The sequence below is a fragment of the Aegilops tauschii genome, chromosome 2 (genome assembly GCF_002575655.3).
Source record: "Aegilops tauschii subsp. strangulata cultivar AL8/78 chromosome 2, Aet v6.0, whole genome shotgun sequence".
NCBI classification, from domain to species: domain Eukaryota; kingdom Viridiplantae; phylum Streptophyta; class Magnoliopsida; order Poales; family Poaceae; genus Aegilops; species Aegilops tauschii.
Window position 1 is genome coordinate 629,275,534 of NC_053036.3, and position 20,975 is coordinate 629,296,508.

Sequence of the window (20,975 nt, forward strand, 5' to 3'; positions counted from 1 at the left end):
TAATTAACTTTTTCAAATACTATTCAATTTTTTTTCAAATACTTGATTAACATTTTTACATACATGATAAAAAAATTCATAATTCTTGGAATACATGTTCAAAAAAATTCCTTTACATGTTCAACATTTTGCAAATGCTTAATTAACATTTTTCAAATAGTTGTTCAACAATTTTTAATACATGATCAACAATTTTTCTATACGCGTTCTACATTTTCTGATTGCTTCATTAGCATTTTTTCAAACATTTTCTCAACATTTTTCAAATGTGTTTTGTAGAGTATTTTTGTAATATATGTATTTAGGATATTTTAAAGTACAAACGAAAGTACAAAAACAAAACAAAAAAAAAGAGGCTGTGGCCTCCCGCGTGCATGGGCCGGCCCATCTCGCCCTCCCCGCACATCTGCCCATTTCCAAATACGAAATCGTCCCGCTCGGCTCTCCCCCTCTTCATAAAAAGGGGCGTCATCTTCTTCATCGACGGGACCTCGCCGGCAGCCGAATTTGCCCCCCAAATTAAATTTCCTCCCGTCCCGTCGCAATTTAACTAGAATCTTTTGGCGTGAGTTCTGAAACTGTGACCGGAGCGCCCCCCCGCGGGTCTCCTCAAGATGTGCGAGGAGGAGACGACCTCCGAGCCGTCGTCCCCGCCGGTGGAGAGCACGGCCAAGGAGCACGACGCGGGCGCCGCTACGACCGTGATCTCCGACTCCGAATCTCCTCTAATTCAACGTGAGTTTCCGATTACTTCTTGGGACTTTCTTGCTTTCTTGGGGGCTTTCTTGGGGGCTTTCTTGGTTTCTTGGTAGCTTTGGTTTCTTGGGAGCTGTGATCAGCGGCGTCGTGGAACGCGTAGGCAAAGTTTATGCTCGCCGTCTCGGGGCTCTCCGCCGCATACCCGTGCGGGAGTTCCGGGCGATCCCTGTCGAATTAGCGTTTCTTCACAACTCTGTTTCCGGAAAGCCAGAGCCGTGGAGCTCTCCGTGCACGCATGGGGCCGCGGAGCTCGCCGTGCACGCTTAGGGCCACCAAGAGGCGTCGCGTGTGTTGAATTCGTAGCTGTCTGCGCGGTTTTAGATTCTGAATTCTGAATTTCTGCTTCTTCTTCTTCTTCTTCCCTGCTGTTGAGTTTGTAGATAGAAGATGCGCAACTGAATTAACCTGACTGCTGGCTGAAATAAGACCCTTGTTTCGTGTTTGACCTGACATTGCTTGCTTTAAGTTTCTGAATTTCTGGTTGTTCTTTCTTCTTCCCTACTGTTAAGTTTGTAGATAGAGTATGAGCTGAATTTCTGATTTCCACCGAAACTGAATTAGACTGCTTGCTGACTGAAATAAGCTCGGCTCTTCTTTGGTTTTTTATCTGCTTGCTGACTGAAATAGCCAATATCGAATTAACCTGCTTGCTTGCTGACTGAAATAAGGCTCTTCTTGTTTGGTGTTTGATCTCATCTGACATTGCGTGGTTTTAGTTTCTGAATTTCTGATTGTTCTTTATTCTTCCCTACTGTTAAGTTTGTAGATAGAGGATGAGCTGAATTTCTGATTTCCCCCGAAACTGAATTAGACTGCTTGCTTTAAGTTTCTGAATTTCTGGTTGTTCTTTCTTCTTCCCTACTGTTAAGTTTGTAGATAGAGTATGAGCTGAATTTCTGATTTCCACCGAAACTGAATTAGACTGCTTGCTGACTGAAATAAGCTCGGCTCTTGTTTGGTTTTTGATCTGACATTGCTTGGTTTTTGTTGGACGCAGAGAGCCATACACATACAGAGTCCGCACCTTCTCCAGCTCCACAAGTGCAGCACCTGCTCGTAGCTGCAGCTTCAGCTCCGCAAGTGCAGCAGCAGCCGGAAGGTTTCCTGGATATTTGGGCAGACACCGCAGATACAGGGTATGCACAGATGAAGAAGTTGCTGGGAGACGAAAAGTGCAAATGGTACGTCGCGGTCGATACGGAATTTTGCATGAAGGACGACGTAGTCGATCCTTGGGGACCGCCCCAGTCTCCCGACGGTCACTATGAGCAGACCCGAAGAATCGTCGACGAAGGCGATCTGGTTCAAGTGGGGTTTGCACTCGCCAAGTCCAGTTCCGGGCTCGATCCAAACTCGTTCCGGGTGTTTCAGTTCAACATGCTCTTTCAGTACACGGCAAGGAGCTCTACCAGCAAGAACGTAAGGTTTTTAAGAGATACGGCGAAGTTAAACCTTGACGATCATGCGAGCAGGGGTATCAACATCAAGGATTTCATCAACGGCATCAGAACCCTGGGCATATTGGAAAACAGGAACATTACTTGGATAACTTTCCAAGGGTATTCAGATTTTGGGTACCTAATCAGGGCACTCCAAGATAGCTCCGTTCTGGCACATTCCCGAGCAGAGTTCGTCCGATTGGCTAAGAGGTATTTCCGAAGCAGTTACGATCTAAAACTTCTTCTCAGTCTTGGAGTTCGCTGCCAGAAGCCCAGCCGAAGCGTGCCTGGGAGTGGCAGTCTGAAAGGTCTCGCTGCGAGTTTGGGGGTGAAGAGAAGCGGACAAGAGCACGGATCAGGATCTGACGCCCACCTTACTCTTGGCTGTTTCCGTCACTTGATGCTGAGCGATCGAGCAGCCTCATCCGAGCTGCGATGTTACAAAAACACCATCTACGGGGTGGAAAATCCCTTGCCTGGTACAAGTGGTGCGAATGCAGATGCAGACCAGGTAGATGTTTGGGCGTCCAATTTCGACACGGAGATTAGGATCATCACCGGCTCCCTAGACGTGCAGGGCCTGTTGACAGTTGAGGTTGAGTTCACTAATTCAACCATCAATCATATCATGTCCTATGCCGAAGTACGCACGGAGGCATCCCGGTGCAAGGCAGACCTAGCCATTGGTATCTCTGACAACAACGGTCGCTTGGCCTATGGACGAGTTTGGACCTTCCATGTGGAAGCACAGCAAGGTGCAGAAGATGAGCAAGGGAGAGTCGGAGTTACAGCAACAATGTTAGCAGGGCTGCTTACCAACATGAGATCTCTCCAGAACCCCAACGTGATTTGGCTGTCGTCAACCAGAATGTGCTTTCTATACTTGATTAGTCTTCTGACGAGGTGCCTTCCCCTGGAGGAGCATTGCTTCTTCGGACTTTGGAATTGCTTCTTCCCCAACTGGCGCCTGATCGAGCACGGGTCTCCGGAGCAAGACCCAGGGCGGAGGGCCATCATCACCCTGCAGCGGTGCTTCCAACCTTACAGTTCACATGAATTTCGGTTCTCTTAGAATGGGCGCTCGCACATGAAGAATTATGTGCCCTCCCCTGAGACCGAGAGTCAAGCTGTAAACTCTATTGTAAAATATTACTCTAGTTACAATGCATACACACATGAACAATTATTGTTGTCAGATTTGAATCATTACTGTATGTTCACGGTGATGAATACCTGTATGCCATATTTACAGTCAGATTACTGTAAACATTTGAATCATTACTGTCAGATCACAGTCAGATTATACAGTAGTGATAATCTAAAAGGAGGAGGGAAGGAAGGAAGGAAGGCACAGTAGTGATAATCTGAATCTGGATTACTCCAAGCACTACATTTAGATTACAGATTACAAACAAAAATCCAGATTATCTGAATTACTCCCCATTTAGATTACAGTAGTGGATACCTGTATGTTCATGGTCACTACACCCTTCATGTCCACTAAATTCTGATTGTCTGAATTTGGGCGTATTTTGACAACTTAAGTAGCGAGTACTCCTGAGAATTGTTTAACTCAGTGATGATCAAAACCCTGACCTCCTCAATCCAAACATCTTGTCACGCATAATCTTTTCCTCCTCCCCCTGCCACATTGGATATATCTATGCAACACTTCAGAGTTCAGAGGGCTAATATGCGGATGCAGGCAGCCAAACAGTGCTATGCAACCATGACAAGCTTACAATTTATTCCATGACATTAACTAAATTACATTAAAATTCATTAACAAAGTTCACAATTTCAATAAGGATTTTTCGCAAAATAAAAAATCAGTAAGGAATTGACAGGGGAGAAATACAGTAACTAGCTCTCTAGTGGGAATTTACAAAGTAGTACTAATCAAAAGAAAATTTGCACTTTGTCATGTGGTAGAGTTGTGGAACATATTGTAGTCAATGCAGAGCAGAGATATTTATGTTTCGGAGGATGGATGTGCAATGGTGTATGATTTCAGTAACTAGCTCTCTAGTGGGAACAGTGGCATCTTGATGTTGCTTTCTTCTGATCAGAATCTGCCAATCAGGCATCGCATACAGTTCATTTGCTCCATGAAGGAGAAGAAAGGAGCATGCTGCCACCATAAAGATACTTGCAGTAAGGAATTGACAGCACTAAACATCTTGGAATTGACAGGAGTAATTTGAATAACCGCCGCCACCTCCGTCGAGCTCGCGAGGGGAAGAATTTAGCTTGCTTGTGTCGTGGGCACCAGCAGCATCCCCGACCTGATGGCACTGATGCAGCTGCTGGCGTCCCCGGGAAAATAAGAACTCGTCGTCCTAGCCCGTCGGGGCCCTTCCATGCCGTCGAGCTGCTCAGGCTTAGGCACTCCAAACAGTTCGACCGGAGGAGCCGCTGTGGCGGGTCCGCGTCCCTGCCAGTAATTGTTCCCGACTTGGCGGAGGTGACTGGGCCGGAGAAGAGCTGCGGGCTCTGGAGGTCATCTCCGGTTGGTGGTGATCTGGATCCGGCGCGTCCGGCCTGCCTCGCCGATGCCGGAGCAGAGGGGAGGGGCAGGCAAGCGAGCGGGAGCTGCGTGAGCAGGGGAGCTGAGGCGGCGGGGTAGCAAAGGAGCTACGGCGACGGGGGAGCAGGGCAGCTGCAGGCTGCGGCGGTGGACTGCAGCTTCTGTCGGAGACTCGGAGGAGGCAGTGTACTGCTACTGCGGGTTCGAGAGTGATTTTTTTTTTTTTTTTTTTTTTTGCAAAAATGCGTCCGCGACAAGTATTTTAGTCCTTGGCATCGATTGACTAGCCGTACATTCTCTTCTTCCGTGTATCTCTTTCTTATAGCATGTACTCCCTCCGTTCCTAAATAGTTGTCTTTCTAGAGGTTTTAAATGGTGACTACATACGGAGCAAAATGAGTGAATCTACACTCTAAAATATGTCTATATACATCCGTATGTGGTGACCATTTGAAATCTCTAGAAAGACAAATATTTAGGAACGGAGGGAGTAGTATGTTAAATATGACCCCTCAAACATATGTGAATGCAGGCAGTGATCGGACGCGTCTCAAATTTCACTAGTTATATCCGGACATATCATACTAGATTCTTAAATCCGTACAAAGATATGCAAATGAAATAAACCTACGTACTGATAACCTAACTACTCATCGTCCAAGATATCGACGATCTCCGTGCCCGGCTCCGAAAGCATTGGCGGCAATTGCAACTCTGGCTCCTCCGGCTGCTCCGCTCCGGCCTCCTCCGCCTCTATCTCCGCGTCGAGTTCGACGAAGAGCGCGCCGGACGCCGCCTGCTCCTGTTGGAGAAACGCCCGGTTGGCTTCCACCCGGGCCTCCGGCGTGAGCATTGCGTAGTAGCTGATCTTTCTCCGGACCATGGCGGAGCGCCGGAGCATGGGCAGAGCACCGAACCGGGAGAGGGGGGAGGTGGATGGGCTCGGACTGGCGGCCCGGAGAGGGGGGAGGTGGATGGACTAGGGTTGCAGGACTCCGGCCGGGTTAAATAGCACTAGTAGAAAAAGGACCTAATGTGAGACACATTAGTCCCGGTTTGATTTTAGCCCGGTACTAATGGTACTATTAGTGCCGGTTCGAACGGCTATACATTAATGCCGGTTCGTGTTGAACCTTTAGTACCGGTTCGTGCCACGAACCGGTACTAAAGGGGTGGTGGCAGGCTGGCGCCAGGCCAGGGCCCCACGATCACCTTTAGTACCGGTTCGTGGCACGAACCGGTACTAAAGGTTAGCCCTTTAGTACCGGTTCGTGCCATGAACCGGGACTAAAGGGGTCTGACCTATAGTCCCGGTTGGAGACACAAACCGGGACTATAGGGCAATTTTCAAACTCTACCCCCCCCCCCCCCCCCCTCTCCGTGTATCGCCATTTCAGTTTTGAAAAAATCAAAAGAAAATGATAAAAACTTCAAAAAATAAAATTCTTTGAGAGGTAGTTATATTACTACATCTACAAATTACGAAAATTTGAAAACTTCAATTTGGACATGTTTTGTAAAAAGTGTAGGGAAAATGTAAAACGGCTATAACTTTTGCATACGATGTCAGAAAAAAAGTATAATATATCAAAAAATTCAGCACGAAAATATTATTCCGATTTTGACGGCCTACGGCCTATTTGCAATTTTTTAGAATCCTCAAATTCCAAAAGGAAAAAAAGATATGCTCAAATTTCAGTTTTTTGGTTAAATCTGGTCAAACTACTTATTCAAGAAGTATTAATGTTACTACATAATTATTCAAGGATATTAGTGTTACTAAATAATTATTTCAATTATTTGAATTTTGGTCAAATCTGGTCAAACTGTGGTCAAACTATGGTCAAACTTATTCAAGAAATATTAGTGTTACTAAATAATTACTGTTTTTTTAGAATAATAGTTTCAAAGTCAAACGGTGAAACGTGTGACCTAATGCTCAAGCTAAACTGTTGAGGGTTAATAGGATTGACAGCTTACATTTGTCAGGAAAACAACAAATGCATAATTGGAAAGTAGAGGGAATAGAACTCTGAAGTTAAGCGTGCTTGGGCTGGGGGAGTGAGAGGATGGGTGACCGGCCGGGAAGTTAGACGATTTGGAATGAGTGATCCACACTTGAGTAGTTAAGAGGGGTGATTACAGACTAAATCATCAAATAATTCAGAAAACTGAAAATCGAAAAAAAGTTTAAATTTTTTTTCCAAAATTTTTAGAAAAACACCAACCGGTACTAAAGGTCCCCCATACCATGGCGCGAGCTCGCACCACGTGGTGGGCCTTTAGTGGCGGTTCGTGCCGAACCGGTACTAAAGGGGGGGCCTTTAGTCACCACTCTTTAGTGCCGGTTGCAGAACCGGCACTAAAGGCCCTTACGAACCGGTGATAAAGCTTCGTTTTCTACTAGTGTAGGCCGATTTACTCTCGGGCGGCGAGCCGGAGCGGCGCCACATGGCGTTCACACCGCGGCGACGGAGGAGGTGTCCGTCAGACCGCCGGGCTTTCAAGCGAGTCTGCGTGGGACCCCTTCGTCAGTCCTATGTGGCAGGTGTGCCCGGACGCGCTCGGACGTCCCATATCCGCCTCATATTTGGGCTGGATATAAGGGGTGCCGGTCAACCAGTGCGTTTGAGCCATCCGTCTGGGTCAAAAAATCATGACCTGTCAGTGACCGGACGGCCCATCCGGACGTATGTGGCGGGTTGGGGCGCCCGACTGTAGATGCTCTTACTCCCTCCGTTTCTTTTTAGTCTGCATATAAGATTTGCTCTTACTTCATGTATCTCTTCGGATTCAACATTTTTATCTACATAATAATCCTGTCAGATCTGTCCCTTTTTACATATTTACATGTTATATTTCAAGCATGTTCCAGTTGATTTTAAGTGTCTGAGGACTGAGCTTGCGCAGTTCAACATCCATTTTGGTTAGTATAGCAATGCGTCGTGCTGAACTGCTCAGCTACCGAATACAGTTTCAGGTTGCATCATTTTCCCCTCACCGCTGACATACTCCCTCCGTTCTAAAATAAATATCTCAACTTTATACTAAAGCTAGTACAAAGTTATACTAAACTTGAGACACTTATTTTGAGAAAGAGGAAGTAGCTTATAAGACACGTTTGTTCAATTATTGAAAGTTTCATGCAAGGCCTTAGCATATACTCCCATCGGTTTTGAAATTCTTGTCATTTTCGATAAGGTTACATATAGTCAAAGTTTTTGAAATATTCGTTTGGAAAGTATGAAGATCACATACATGAGACCTGCTTCGCCCCCCCCCCCCCCCTCCCTTAACGTCTAAGGGCATTTTGGGCATACGGTCCATAACGTATCCCACGCCCGGGCGACGTCTGCCGGCGCGTACAGCCCGAGTCAAGCCGACGGCCCGAGCTGATACGGCCGCATGTTGCAAAAAAAAAAACACAGTCGTGCACCCACGCCCTGGCAGTTCGTTCGGCGATCACGCGGCCCGATCCAGCGTTGCCCCCGCCGGCCGATCGCTGCCGCCCTTGTCCGCCCTGGAGTACGACCCCGACGCCGGATGCAAACGGTTGTCGCCGTCCCCAGGTCCCCCACGACGCGTCTCACCGCGTCCGTCGTTTTGCCCGACTTCTCCCTTGATCTGGCGCCCATGCACGTCGTCGTCCGCAATTATGCCGCGGTCCGGCCTCCATGCACGTCGTTGACGTCGTGGTGGCCCCACCCCACCACGCGGCGTTCACGTGTTGCGTGACGGCTCGGCGTGGCGCACCAGCCGTTTACGGGGGGTATCGGCGTGGACAGGCGGGGGTGGGGGGGGGGGTTAAAATATGACCATCGTGCCCCTCCTCACGTAGGGGTATGGGCTAATCTCAGCCCTTGATGTGTTTAGGGGGGTGGGGTGTACCGAAGCGGAAGGCACATATATAGATGTTTGCCCTGAAAAATACTCACTCCCATGACAACACTTATTTTGGAACGGAGTGAGTACTTTCTTAATATCATATAATGGTTGGTTATATATTTATACTTCAATATAAAACTGTAGTTATTAGTCATATTTTGGAGACTGTGTCTCTGTCCAAAACGTCAAGACCTTGTCGCATATTTTGGAAACTATAGTAGTTAGCCAAAGGAGTCAGCAACTCTTGTGGCATGGCTAGCTTGAAAATGTGGTGTAGCGATTCCATCACCAAGACAAACAAGAGCCGCGATAGGAAGTTGCCTTGTCTTAAACCTCTGCCGTTGAACAACGTAATGCCTGTCGATCCATTCACTAAGACCTGGGTTGTTGCCGTGGACAACAAACCGCAGACCTAAGTGATCCACTTCCGTCCAACACCAAACTTACTCAACACTTCCGTTGCCAGCTTTTGAAGGACCGGACACTGGTGTGGCTGTTACTCCGGTGCTGCAGATTATGCCTGAGCTTCGAGTCCAGTGTGGTGCTCCGGTTTTGCCTCTGTCCGTCGAACAACTGAAGGTGCCCCCCCCCCCCCCCCCCCGGCGATCTCGATTGCGGATTTATTGCTTGCATCACCTCGGGAGTCTAGCCAAATACTTGATGCCGAGGAGTGTGGTGATTTGGATGTTGTTGTCTCTCACTCGCCTAAGTCCATTGGGTGTCAGGCGTCAGGCAGCCTACCTCTCGGTGTCATGGAGCGTGGTGTTTCAGATGTTGCTCCCTTCCCTCGTCTACGACCAATCGAGCAGGTGATGCCTGTGAGTGACACGACTACTGAGCCAAGTGTGTTGCCACCTACTCCAAACCCAAATGCTCTCTTCGCGAAGGAACTTTGTGACTTGCTCGTCAGTGTGGAGACTGCTAGACCTGGTCTGGGTAGGTCGATTGCTTGCCTCTTGACTGGGACGCCAATAAGGGGCAAACAAAAGAAGGTGGGCAAAGGAAAGAGTGGCGCCACATGCAAGGAGTCTCTGACTGCTTGATGGATAACCTTCGATCTCTCGGCCCGTCCTTGAGAGGTGTCAGATGCCTTGTGTCCAGGTGTTCTTGTCGGCGGTCTCTTGGTGTAGTAGCAATGTCGGGTTCTGTGGATGTTGTGTATTCAAAGAGACTGGCAGGGTCACCTGTGCGGTTGTGGGGTTTCTTGCCATGTGAGTAGTTAGTATGTGCCCCGTTTGTATTGGTTTTCGCCCGGTTTTCCACAAATTAACTGGGCAATTCTCTTCTTCTTAATTAATCGATGAGGCAAAACTTTTGCCTCCGTTTTAAAAAAAAAACTTACTCAACACTTTTGAGAAGAAGCGTCCGGTCCACCATATTGAATGCCTTCGAGATATCAAGTTTGATCAAACATGATGGATCTCCTAAGGCATGGAGCGATGAGCCTTGAATAAGCATGAAATTATCATGCAAAGTGTGTCCCCTAATGAAAGCGCTCTCTGGTGCGAGCCAACAAGCCGAGGAAGATCCGGGCTTTTTTCTTAAGCTCCACCATATGGTGCACCACCAGTAGGTAGGTTTTTCACTCGGCTTTCTTTCTTTTTTGGGAAATGCCTAACTAAATATGCTCGGTACCTAACGCCCACTCTTCGTCTCCAAACAGGTCATAACCTGACTGTCTGGTTGGCAAGATCAAAAGCTAATGGTATGCCGACTCACAAAAAGACTAGTCACAAGGATCAAAGAAAATTGAGTCAGAAATAAACAATAATGTTATCGACTCGGTTTTAGGTCAAATTTATTTACCGTGTCGACTGCACAAAGAGTCTCCTGATCGGCTCAGTTCCAAGCCCAATGCAAGTATCGTGCCTGAGGCGGAGAAGGAGGGGACGAGCAGTGAGGCCATGCATTGTTTGACGAATCCACCTGCTTTATACGGGGTCGCTCAGGATCATCGAGCGTGTCCTGTCCTCCATCATGGCGCATGAGGGGGCGGGACAGTATAGTGTTAAAAACGCTCTTATATTGTAGGGCTGAGTACAAATTTAAAGACTTATGTATTATTAGGGAGCCGAGCTGTGCGGGCCTTGTCTCGTCTTGTTAGGGAGCCGAGCTTTCGTTTCCGAACCGAAAGAAACTACAAACAGAGTTCACAAGCAGATATCGTCAGATGGAAAGGTGAGAGACGTGTGAGCATCTGGGAGAGGGCATGCAGGAGATGGAGTTTGCAACCGGTGTCCACCGTTTTTTTTTTCCGAAGGGATACACTCGGTGGCATGCAAGCCAACCAACTAGTACTACTACTCGACAGCGAGCAAACTAGCAAACCAACCTATGGTTAGATGGTTAGGAGGACGATGATATCCAGCTAAGTAACACTTATCTAGCACTTGCATGTGTAAACACATAAGTATAGTATAGTGTTAAAAACGCTCTTATATTGTAGGGCTGAGTACAAATTTAAACTCAAGACTTATGTATTATCCATTTATCCCAAACAGGTGGCTAGCTAGCTACCTCCTCTGCGAGGAGAGAAGCTTATGGATTCAAAGCCAGGGTGCGGAGGCGAATCGAAGAAGGCATGCGACACGAGGCTCTCACTGAATAGCAAGAAGGTGGGTAATGAGGGGCCGAATATTACATCCTTGTGCGTCTTCTTGTCTTTGAGATTGTACAATCTGGCCACATCGCAATAGCGACTTCCAATGAGGATGGCGCCGCTTCCAACGGAGACTACCATTGTCATCGTCACAGCGTTGCTGCCACCCAACATTGTGACCCGATGGCGCAGCATCCAGCTCTCCGCCTTGTAGTCCTGCAACACCCAGATGTCCAGCGATGTCTCGCTTTGCATAGCCGCGATGCAGAGCTCGCCGTCTAGCTCGAACAAGCTCCAGCTTGTGGTAGCATCGCCGGGTCGCTCCGGCGGCCGCAACATGAGGCGGAACGTCTCGGAAACCGTATGGAACACCAGCATCTTGCCGGTGCGGGTAGCTTCCGGGTGCAGAGAGAACCAATGGAGGATGCCGCAGTGAGCCACAGGAACTTCATACCGGACCCAGCTGGTGGGTAGGTCTGCTGGAGTTGGTGCGCGGCCCAGTCGTCGAGGCAAGGTGCTGGCAGTGGAGAGGATGTAGTAGGAGTGCTCCCTGGCTTCTCCTTGCAAGCAATGGCACAAGAGGCGATACTCGTTGGAGGAGCCGTGCAAGTAAAAGCCGCAGGCACAGGCGGTGAAGCACGGCTGTGGAGCCAACGGCGGCAAGCTGGCTGACTGTCTGGTCATCGGGTTGCAGATAATGTAGCGGCTGGGTTGTGGCTGCAACACCAGCAGGCCGTCCAGAGAATACAATACTCGGCACCACATTAGATGGGTTCGGTTGCAAAGAAAGCGGATCGGCCTAGGCCTGGGATCAAGAGATAGACGGATGGTTTCCACGGCCAATAAGGAGCTAGGGTCATACACGTGCCCGGGGCGGATGATCATCTCGCGCGTGCAGCTGGCCGCGTGGGCAGCGTGGGCGGCCAGGAAGGAGCCGTCGGTGGTGATGCGGCGCCATCTCTTGCACACGGCGCGGCAGCGGAGCACCGACTTGGACGGGAGACGGACAAGGATCTCCACCAGGACGTCGTCGCACAGCCCCACAACACCCGGCGCCGTCTCCATCTTTTTACCACAACGTACGTACGCGTTGGTTCCGGCCTGTACCTAGCTATATGTATGCATCTATATATCAGCCTAGAGTTAGCACTAGCAAACCTAGTCGGACACGTACTACATGCACGTCGTCGCACTAGCAAACCTAGTCGGACACGTACTAGGTCATGGTGGGTCTGCCACACCATGAAGTTGGAGTCACTGAAATCAAGGATCGTGCGCATGTGAGATCGGATGTAGCGGCTGTGTTGTGGCTCCAACACCAGCAGGCCATCAAAGAAGAAAGAAGTGTCGAAGCTCAAGGTTCCATTGATCAACAATGAAGACATAGAGAAGATATTAAGCCAACTAGTGGAAGCAGTTAAGAAAATTGGATATCTTCTAAAATGTCTAATTGTGGTTCTTGTTTTCTTTGGTCTTGCTCTCGTGGCAAAGAATTGGTGAATTATATACTCCATTGTCGTCGAATGAAATAAAAAAGTAAGAAAATGTGTTTCGGTGGCCGAATAGGTGACGCAAATTATTATTTTTACTCCACTAAGTTTAAGGGATCGGCTAGGAACGGCCAAAAATTAGTGAAGTAAATTTACATCACTAAGGTTTACTCTGCCGTTTTACTCCTCTATTTTTAAGAGATCGGTTAGAGTTGCCCTAAAGGGGGTTTTGTAGCTGTTTCGCTTTTTTTAATTGTTTGGATTGCTTACCACATTTGTCACGTGGTACCGTAGTCTTCATTTCCTTTAGTAGCCCTCCCATCGATCGAACGACCCCTCCTCGTCAACGATTTTTGTCCTGCCAGAAAAAAAAAAACACCTTTCGTTCCCTGATTTTAACCGGTTTCCCCCCTACCCAGGAAACAAATCGCCCCACCCAGGTCTTTATGCGCCGCCCCCATGCCTCCTCCGCCTCTACATCGGTGTACCCGCCCCTAGGACATTCTTCCAGATAACCGTCCTCTCCCCTGATGATCTGGCAAAGAGAAGACGACGGAGGCATCAGCAGCCGCATGTGGCCCGGAGGCGGGGGAGTGGCGCTGCCTACAGTCGGTGGCCTTATTCAAAGGCTTGTTGCAGCGCAGCGATCGACGGTGCCATGGGCAACGCTCCCGCCATCAATCCCTGTGAACAGGGCATCTCTCTTCGCCCCGTAGGACGCACAACCGCCATCGGTCGCGGTGGATGCCGCAGGCACTACGAATGGACTAGTACAGCGCCCTTTGGTCATCCAAGAAGCCCGGATCGTCCGACACCATGCCCACGATGGCATTACCGTTGGCCTGCTCGCCGGTGATTTGTCCCAAAGCCGGTGCTCGTCGAGGTGCCGGAGGTTGTAGCGTTGGTCCTCCTGCGCCTGCCGGAATGCCGACACCGTGGCGGCGGCTACTCTTCCGCATGGTGTTGAAGTGCGCCCGCGCCTGCTCCAAGGTGAAGGTGACATGGACCGGTCCAGGCGATGGTGTCGGCTCATCGTCCGACACCTGGTCCATCGTCTCGTCGTCGTCGCTGGCCTTCAACGAGCTCACTGGTAAGCTAGCCTATGTCCGGCTCGCACGGCTGGCCTACCAGTCGGCTGTTATGCCAGCCACAATGCTTTGGAGCTCACTGTTATAGCGGACATGGTGCAAATAGGAGGATCGAGGGGGTGGGGGTGAAGATCATGCTTGACCCTGCCAATAAATAGCGGACGCCAGCCAGGCCATGCGGCAGGCTATGTGAATGTGGGAGCCAGAGTGGGTTTATCTGCCGATGCGCTTGTTTAATGTCGGCTGGTAGACGAGCGGGCAGCTAGTTTGAATGTGAAGAAAGCAATGTCTTCTCATCCGATAAAGTCTCTCCGGCATTGAACAGGCGCAGAGACCAGGACACGACGTCCACCCGCTCCGCTCCAGTGAATGGTCACGTACCTTTGGGCCGACATGATGTGGCGCGGGAGAAGCAAGGTGCGTTCACGTGTGAGAGGAAAAGGGTGTTTGGGTGTGACCAGCGTGTCGGACACGTGCGAGGCAGTGGTCAAGACACCCGCAAAGCCCCCCTATTTGCGTCCGGTTTGTGAAAAAATGGACAACCGGACCGATCCATGGGCCGATGGAGTACCGCGTTGGATGGCAAATTCCTAACCGCTCAATCCGGATGGTTGTGGGCAGTTTGAGAGTCCACGATGGAGATACCCTTAGCATAACTGTAAATCATCTCATATCACTTGCACAAGCAAATTAGACAGCGACACACAACCTAATATACTACTCCATCCGTCTTGAAATAAGTATCAGTATCGCTAATTTAGTATTCTCTCTGTAAACTAATATAAAAGCATTTAGATCACTGATCTAAACGCTTTTATATTACTTTACGGAGGGAGTACAAGCTTTTAGTACAACTTTAATACAAAGTTATATTAAATCAAGGACACTTATTTTGGGATGGAGGGCGTACACAGTATAACAAAATCATATTAATATTGGAAATGGAACAGAGGAGCAGGCGTGGCTACGGTGAGCATGCCCGAGCATGAGTTCAAATGAGGATGAAGTCTATGAAGATGAATTTCATGTTACTGTCGTCGGTTACTTCTGAAGATCAAGTTCAGTCTAGCTCTCTTGTCTGTATGTTCAGTTAAAGGTAGAGAGAATTGCTCAGCTTATAAATAGAGCAGATAATAATTCAGAAAGAAAGAAAGAAGCACATCCACCATAGCCTGTTAGTAACGCGGCTCAACACCTAAAATTATGAGTGAACATCCATCCTCTCGAAACAAACGGCTGACTGAGTTGACACCACAACAAAAACAACAATGAGCAAGCGACAGTTGCACAACAAGCAGAGACCAGCACGGCACAAGATCAAACAAGTAAGCTTTACAAAAAGGATGGAGTCACTCTTGCTCACTCCATCTAGCTAACCTCCTACCACCACATACTCTGGCCCCTCGCCTCCTCGCACGCCGCCCTCTCCACCTCGCCTACCCGGCTCTGCAACCTCCGCAGGTTCAGCCCCAGCCCCAGCCCCAACCTCAACGCCTCCTCCTCGCACCACCGTGACCCGCCTCAGCATCGTCATCGTTCTCGACGACCAACAAGGGGTCTGGAGCTTGGGAGGCCGCTGCGACAAGAGGTCCTTGCACGCCTTCAGGGTCAGCTTCTCGTAGTTCAGGCACCAGCACATCGATCCCCGCTCGCTGGGCAACATCAGCATGGGGTGTGCCTGCATTCCACAAAGACACCCTATTATTTTTTTATTTATTTTTGAGAAAAAGACACGCCATTAAAATGGAGCTATTGCTAGTTTTCATTTGTCTCGCACCACTTAACGGTTGGCCCAAAAGGTGCATCAGGATTTGTAATGGGGGTATGGAAATCGTGTGCCGTATATTGCTTTCATGTGATTATTGCTAATAATCGTGTGCCTCGCATAAGGATATACCATTAAATGGAGCTATTGCTAATTTTCGGGGTCTGACAAATTCACTTGATATTGTACAGCACTAAGGCTGAGCTTATTCTCTTTTATGGTGTGTGACTATTAGTCTGTAGCTAGGTTATATATGAAGTGACCTTGAATGGTTGTATGACCTTCGATAACGAACAAGGGGTCAGGAGCTTGGGTGGACGCTGCCACATCGGGTCCTTCCATGCCTCCAGGGTCAGCTTCTCGTAGTTCTGGCGCCAGCACATCATAAATGGAGCTATTGCTAATTTTCGGTGGTCTTAACAATTTCACTTGATGTTGCACACCACTAAGGCTGAGCTTGCTCTCTTTATGGTGTCACTAGTAGAAAAAGGGCCTTTTGTCCAAGAAATTTTATGATTTTTTTTTCAAATTTTTTTTGAATTTTTTTTTTCAAATTTCTGAATTATTTTAACCTCTAATCTCTAATCACCACCCCTCATCACTGCTCAATTTAACCTCTAATCTCTAATCACCCCTCATCATTCCAAATCATCTAACTTCCCGGACGGTCACCCATCATCTCGCTACTCCAGCCAGAGCACGCTTAACTTCCGGGTTCTATTATCCCTCGTTTCCAAGTCTGCACTTGTTGTTTTCCTGACAATAATAAGATGTCAATCCTATTAACCCTCAGGAATTTAGCTTGAGCATGAAGTCACACATTTCACTGTTTGAGTTTAAAACTATTGTTTTAAAAAACAATAATTATTTAGTAACACTAATATTTCTTGAATATGTAGTTTGACCATAGTTTGACCACAGTTTGACCAGATTTGACCAAAATTCAAAAAAACTTAAATAATTATTTAGTAACACTAATATTTCTTGAATAATTAGTTTGACCATTGTTTGACCACAGTTTGACCAGATTTGACCAAAATTCAAAAAAACTGAAATAATTATTTAGTAACACTAATATTCTTGAATAATTATTTAGTAACACTAATATTCTTGAATAATTATTTAGTAACACTAATATTCTTGAATAATTATTTAGTAACACTAATACTTCTTGAATAAGTAGTTTGACCATAGTTTGACCAGATTTAACAAAAATAAAAAAACAGAAATTTGAGCATAACTTTTTTTCCTTTTAGAATTTGAGGATTCTAAAAATTTGCAAACAGGCCGTAGGCAGTCAAAATCGGATGCAGATTTTCGTGCTGAACATTTTGATATATTATACGTTTTTTCCTGACATCGTATGCAAAAGTTATAGCCGTTTTACATTTTCCCTACACTTTTTGCAAAACATGTCCAAATTTAAGTTTTTAAATTTTCCTAACTAGTACATGTAGTAACATAACTACATCTGGAAGGATTTTAATTTTTGAAGTTTTTATCATTTTCTTTTGCTTTTTACAAAACCGAAAAGGCGATCCAAGGGGGGGGGTAGAGTTTGAAAATGAGTCCTTTAGTCCCGGTTTGAGACACGAACCGGGACTAAAGGGCATCGCACCCTTTAGTCCCGGTTCGTGTCTCAAACCGGGACTAAAGGGCTCAGGTGAACCGGGACTAATGCCTTAGCCGCACGAACCGGGACCAATGCTCACATTAGTCCCGGTTCGTGACTAAACCGGGACTAATATTAATATTGCCCTGTGACCAAAGCCCTGTTTTCTACTAGTGTGTGCAACTATTAGTTTGTAGCTAGGTTATATATGAAGTGACCTTCACATGAGAATGGTCGTCTGACCTTCCACAATGAACAAGGAGTTTGAAGCTTGGGCGGCCGCTGCCACAACGGGTCCTTGCACACCTCTAGGGTCAGCTTCTCGTACTTCACGCACCAGCACATCACCTGCCACTCCATGGACGTCAGCATGGCGTGTGCCTGCATGCACAAGGATGCACCATTGAATGAAGCTATTGTTATTTTCAGTTGTCTGAAGACAATCTCACTTGTTAATCTGTAGCTAGGTTATATGTGAAGTGAACTTCAGATGAGAATGGTTGTCTTGCCTTCGATGACAAACAAGGGGTTCAGAGCTCGGGCAGCTGCTGCGACCACAGGTCCTTGCAAGCCTCCAGGGTCAGCCTCTCGTACTTCAGGCTCCCCTGCTCCCTGGACATCAGCATAGCGTGTCCCTACATGCAGAAGGATACATCATTAAATGGAGCTATTGCTAACTTTTGGTTGTCTGACACTTTCACTTACAGTTGCACACTACTAAAGCAGTAAGATTGAGCCTACCCCCTTTACGATGCACAACTATTAGTCTGTAGCTAAGGTTATATATGGAGTGGACTTCAGATGAGAATGGTTGTCTGACCTTCGACGACGAACAAGCGGTTCAGAGCTTGGGCTGCTGCTGCGACAACAGGTCCTTGCATGCCTCCAGGGTCAGCTTCCTGTAGTTCAAGCGCCAGCACATCATCCCCTGCTCCCTGGGCGTCAGCATGGCGTGTGCCTGCATGCACAAGGATACACCATTAGATGGAGCTCTTTGCTAATTTTCGGTTATCTGACATTTTTACTTAATGTTTGCACACTACTAAGGCTGAAGTTATTCTCTTTTATGGTGCACAACTATTAGTCTATAGCTAGGTTATATATGAAGTGACATTCAGATGAGAATGGTTGTCTGACCTTTGACGACAAACAAGGGGATCAAAGCTTGGGCGGCTGCTACGACAACAGGTCCTCGCACGCCTCCAGGGTCAGCTTCTCATACTTCAGGCTCCCCTGCTCCCTGGATATCAGCATGGTGTGTCCCTACATGCAGAAGGATACACCATCAAATGGAGCTATTGCTAATTTTTGGTTGTCTGACATTTTCACTTAATATTGCACATTACTAAGGCTGAACTTACTCTCTTTGATGGTGCACCATTAATAGTCTGTAGGTAGATTATAGTGAAGTGACCTTCAGATGAGATGGTGAATATTGAAAAACTTAGTGATGTCACTGAGATTTAAGAAAGTTGCAGCAGGCAACTTAGGTAGAGAGAACCCGATGTCAAATCCAGCAATCGAGTACTCACAAGATTCAACCAAGTTCAGTAAAAAAAATGTTGATGATACTAGTACAGTCAAGCTCAATCATGCTACAACCAGGGAAATTTCAATTTGTGCCCTTCCATGCTTGAAAAGAAGAAAAGTAAAGGGAGAGGACGATGATTAAAGGAGAAAATTAAAGGGAGAGGACGATGATTAAAGAAGAAAATCATGCTACACCATTATCTGTTTTTTTGGTTGTCTGACAATTTCACTTGATGTTGACACTAATAAGGTTGAGCTTGCTCTCTTTTATGGTGTGCAACTATTAGTCTGTAGCTAGCTTATATATGAAGTGACCTTCAGATGAGAATTGTCTGACCTTCGACGACCAACAAGGGGTTTGGAGCTTGTGCGGCTGCTGCTATAACAGGTCCTAGCACGCCTCCAGGGTCAGATTCTCGTAGTTCAGGCTCCCCCGCTCCCTGGGCATCAGCATGGTGTGTCCCTACATGCAGAAAGATACACCATATTTTTTGTTGTCTGGCATTTTCACTTAATGTTGCACACTACTAAGGCTGAACTTACTCTCTTTGATGGTGCACAATTATTAGGATGTAGCTAGGTTATATATGAGATGACCTTCAGATGAGAATGGTGAATTTTAACTGAAAAGCTTAGTAATGTGACTGAGATTTAGTGGTTGTTTGGATATTCAGGATTAGTGATGAGATTATAGAAAACGAGTTTTAGCTGAGTTCTAGGAAAACCGGTTTCGCTATCCATTTTGTGAAAAACATGTTTACAGAGAACTTTGATTGGGTTAGAAAATTAATAAACTAGGTCCATAGAATTTTGTGTTTAGATAGCTTACTCTCTTTGATGGTGCACTATTAATAGTCTGTAGGTAGGTTATAGGGAAGTGACCTTCAGATGAGATGGTGAATTTTAATTGAAAAGCTTTAGTGATGTCACTGAGATTTAAGAAAGTTGCAGCAGCCAACTTATGTAGAGAGAACCCGATGTCAAATCCAGCAATCGAGTACTCACAAAATTCAACCAAGTTCAGTAAAAAAAATTGTTGATGATACTAGTACAGTCAAGCTCAATCATGCTACAACCAGGAAAATTTCAATTTGTACGTTTCCATGCTTCAAAGGAAGAAAATTAAAGGGATCATATACATAAAGGTGAGGACAATGATTAAAGGAGAAAAAAAACATTTGCACATAAAAATCAGCCATGGCAATCGGGCAGAAGAGTCATAGATTCCATTGCAACAATACGCATCAAAGACGGTGTCTTGGTTGTACAACGATTCAATACCAAAGAGGTGTCAATTTGACAGACTAATGACAGCAAGAACCACAAAAGTGCACCGACAACAGGGGAAAATGTAAAAGGTTACATCTACATGCAGGCAAACAAAGTTGGGTTTTGATAGGCAGTGGTAAACTAAGCAATGAAATGGAGGGTGTGCACTACAATTATTATTTTAAACCTAATCCAAGTGTCATACAATATTGGTAAAATATAACATAAATATCTGGATTATGCTCTGTTCGCAATACTCTCAGCAGCTCTCCAAAAGTCCAAATGCCTACATTCATGAGCCATGTCCATCACATATTTAGAAATCACACTGGACAGGAGGGAGGACGCTCACCTTGTGGGATGGCGCTGGTAGCCAGCGCACCGGCAGCTTGGTGGCGCACCGGTCGACGCCTCAGCGGTCGCTGGAGAAGAGGGCGGGTTCGCGGGAGCCGGAAGCCTCGGCGGTTGCTGGAGCGGAGGGAGACGACGAGCCGGCGGCATCCTGGGAGTGTTGCAGCGCCAGAGCGGGAACCTGGGAGGAGCCGACAAATAGAGTTAGGTCTCTCTAGCTCACATGTCTAAGAGAAGGGGGTGACCGGAAGGGAGGTGGGTTGTTGGCATAATTAGTCAGCTATTTTTGGGCTGAAATAGGCAAAATAGTATATGATAGAAATTGTTTTCTCAAATCTGGGTGGGCCACGTCCTACCCTCTAACAATTTGAGATTTCTAAGGAGATAAAAAGATGTGCAGAAAATTTATACCAAATTTTAGAATTGTAGCAAGTAGTTCTCTGAGACAAGGGCACTAATTCAGACAGCAAATTTCAGCAGGTTGTATGGATTGACTTGATGACTTTGGAAGAGCTTCATTTATGCAGGATAGGATGAAAGGAAATTGCCCAGTGACAAGGTTTTTAGATGTAATGGACCAACAGAAAACAATGCATGTTGCAGAAACGGTTAAAGGCATGGCAAAGGTATTGCACCATCCGGTGTTTTTCTACGGTTTTAT

General features: G+C 46.8%; 2 protein-coding genes across 2 annotated transcripts; one reads left to right on the plus strand and one right to left on the minus strand.

The window, feature by feature from the left end:
* The first annotated feature begins 614 nt into the window (after positions 1 to 614).
* Positions 615 to 3,270, plus strand: LOC109775409 (poly(A) ribonuclease POP2-like). The gene is made up of 2 exons (XM_020334156.1): positions 615 to 735; positions 1,757 to 3,270. The coding sequence occupies exons 1-2, from the start codon at positions 615 to 617 to the stop codon at positions 3,268 to 3,270; spliced, it is 1,635 nt and encodes a 544-aa protein (XP_020189745.1).
* A 7,849-nt stretch (positions 3,271 to 11,119) lies between these two features.
* Positions 11,120 to 12,274, minus strand: LOC141041373 (F-box protein At5g49610-like). Its single transcript, XM_073507518.1, has one exon. The coding sequence runs from the start codon at positions 12,272 to 12,274 to the stop codon at positions 11,120 to 11,122; it is 1,155 nt and encodes a 384-aa protein (XP_073363619.1).
* Positions 12,275 to 20,975: the final 8,701 nt, after the last annotated feature.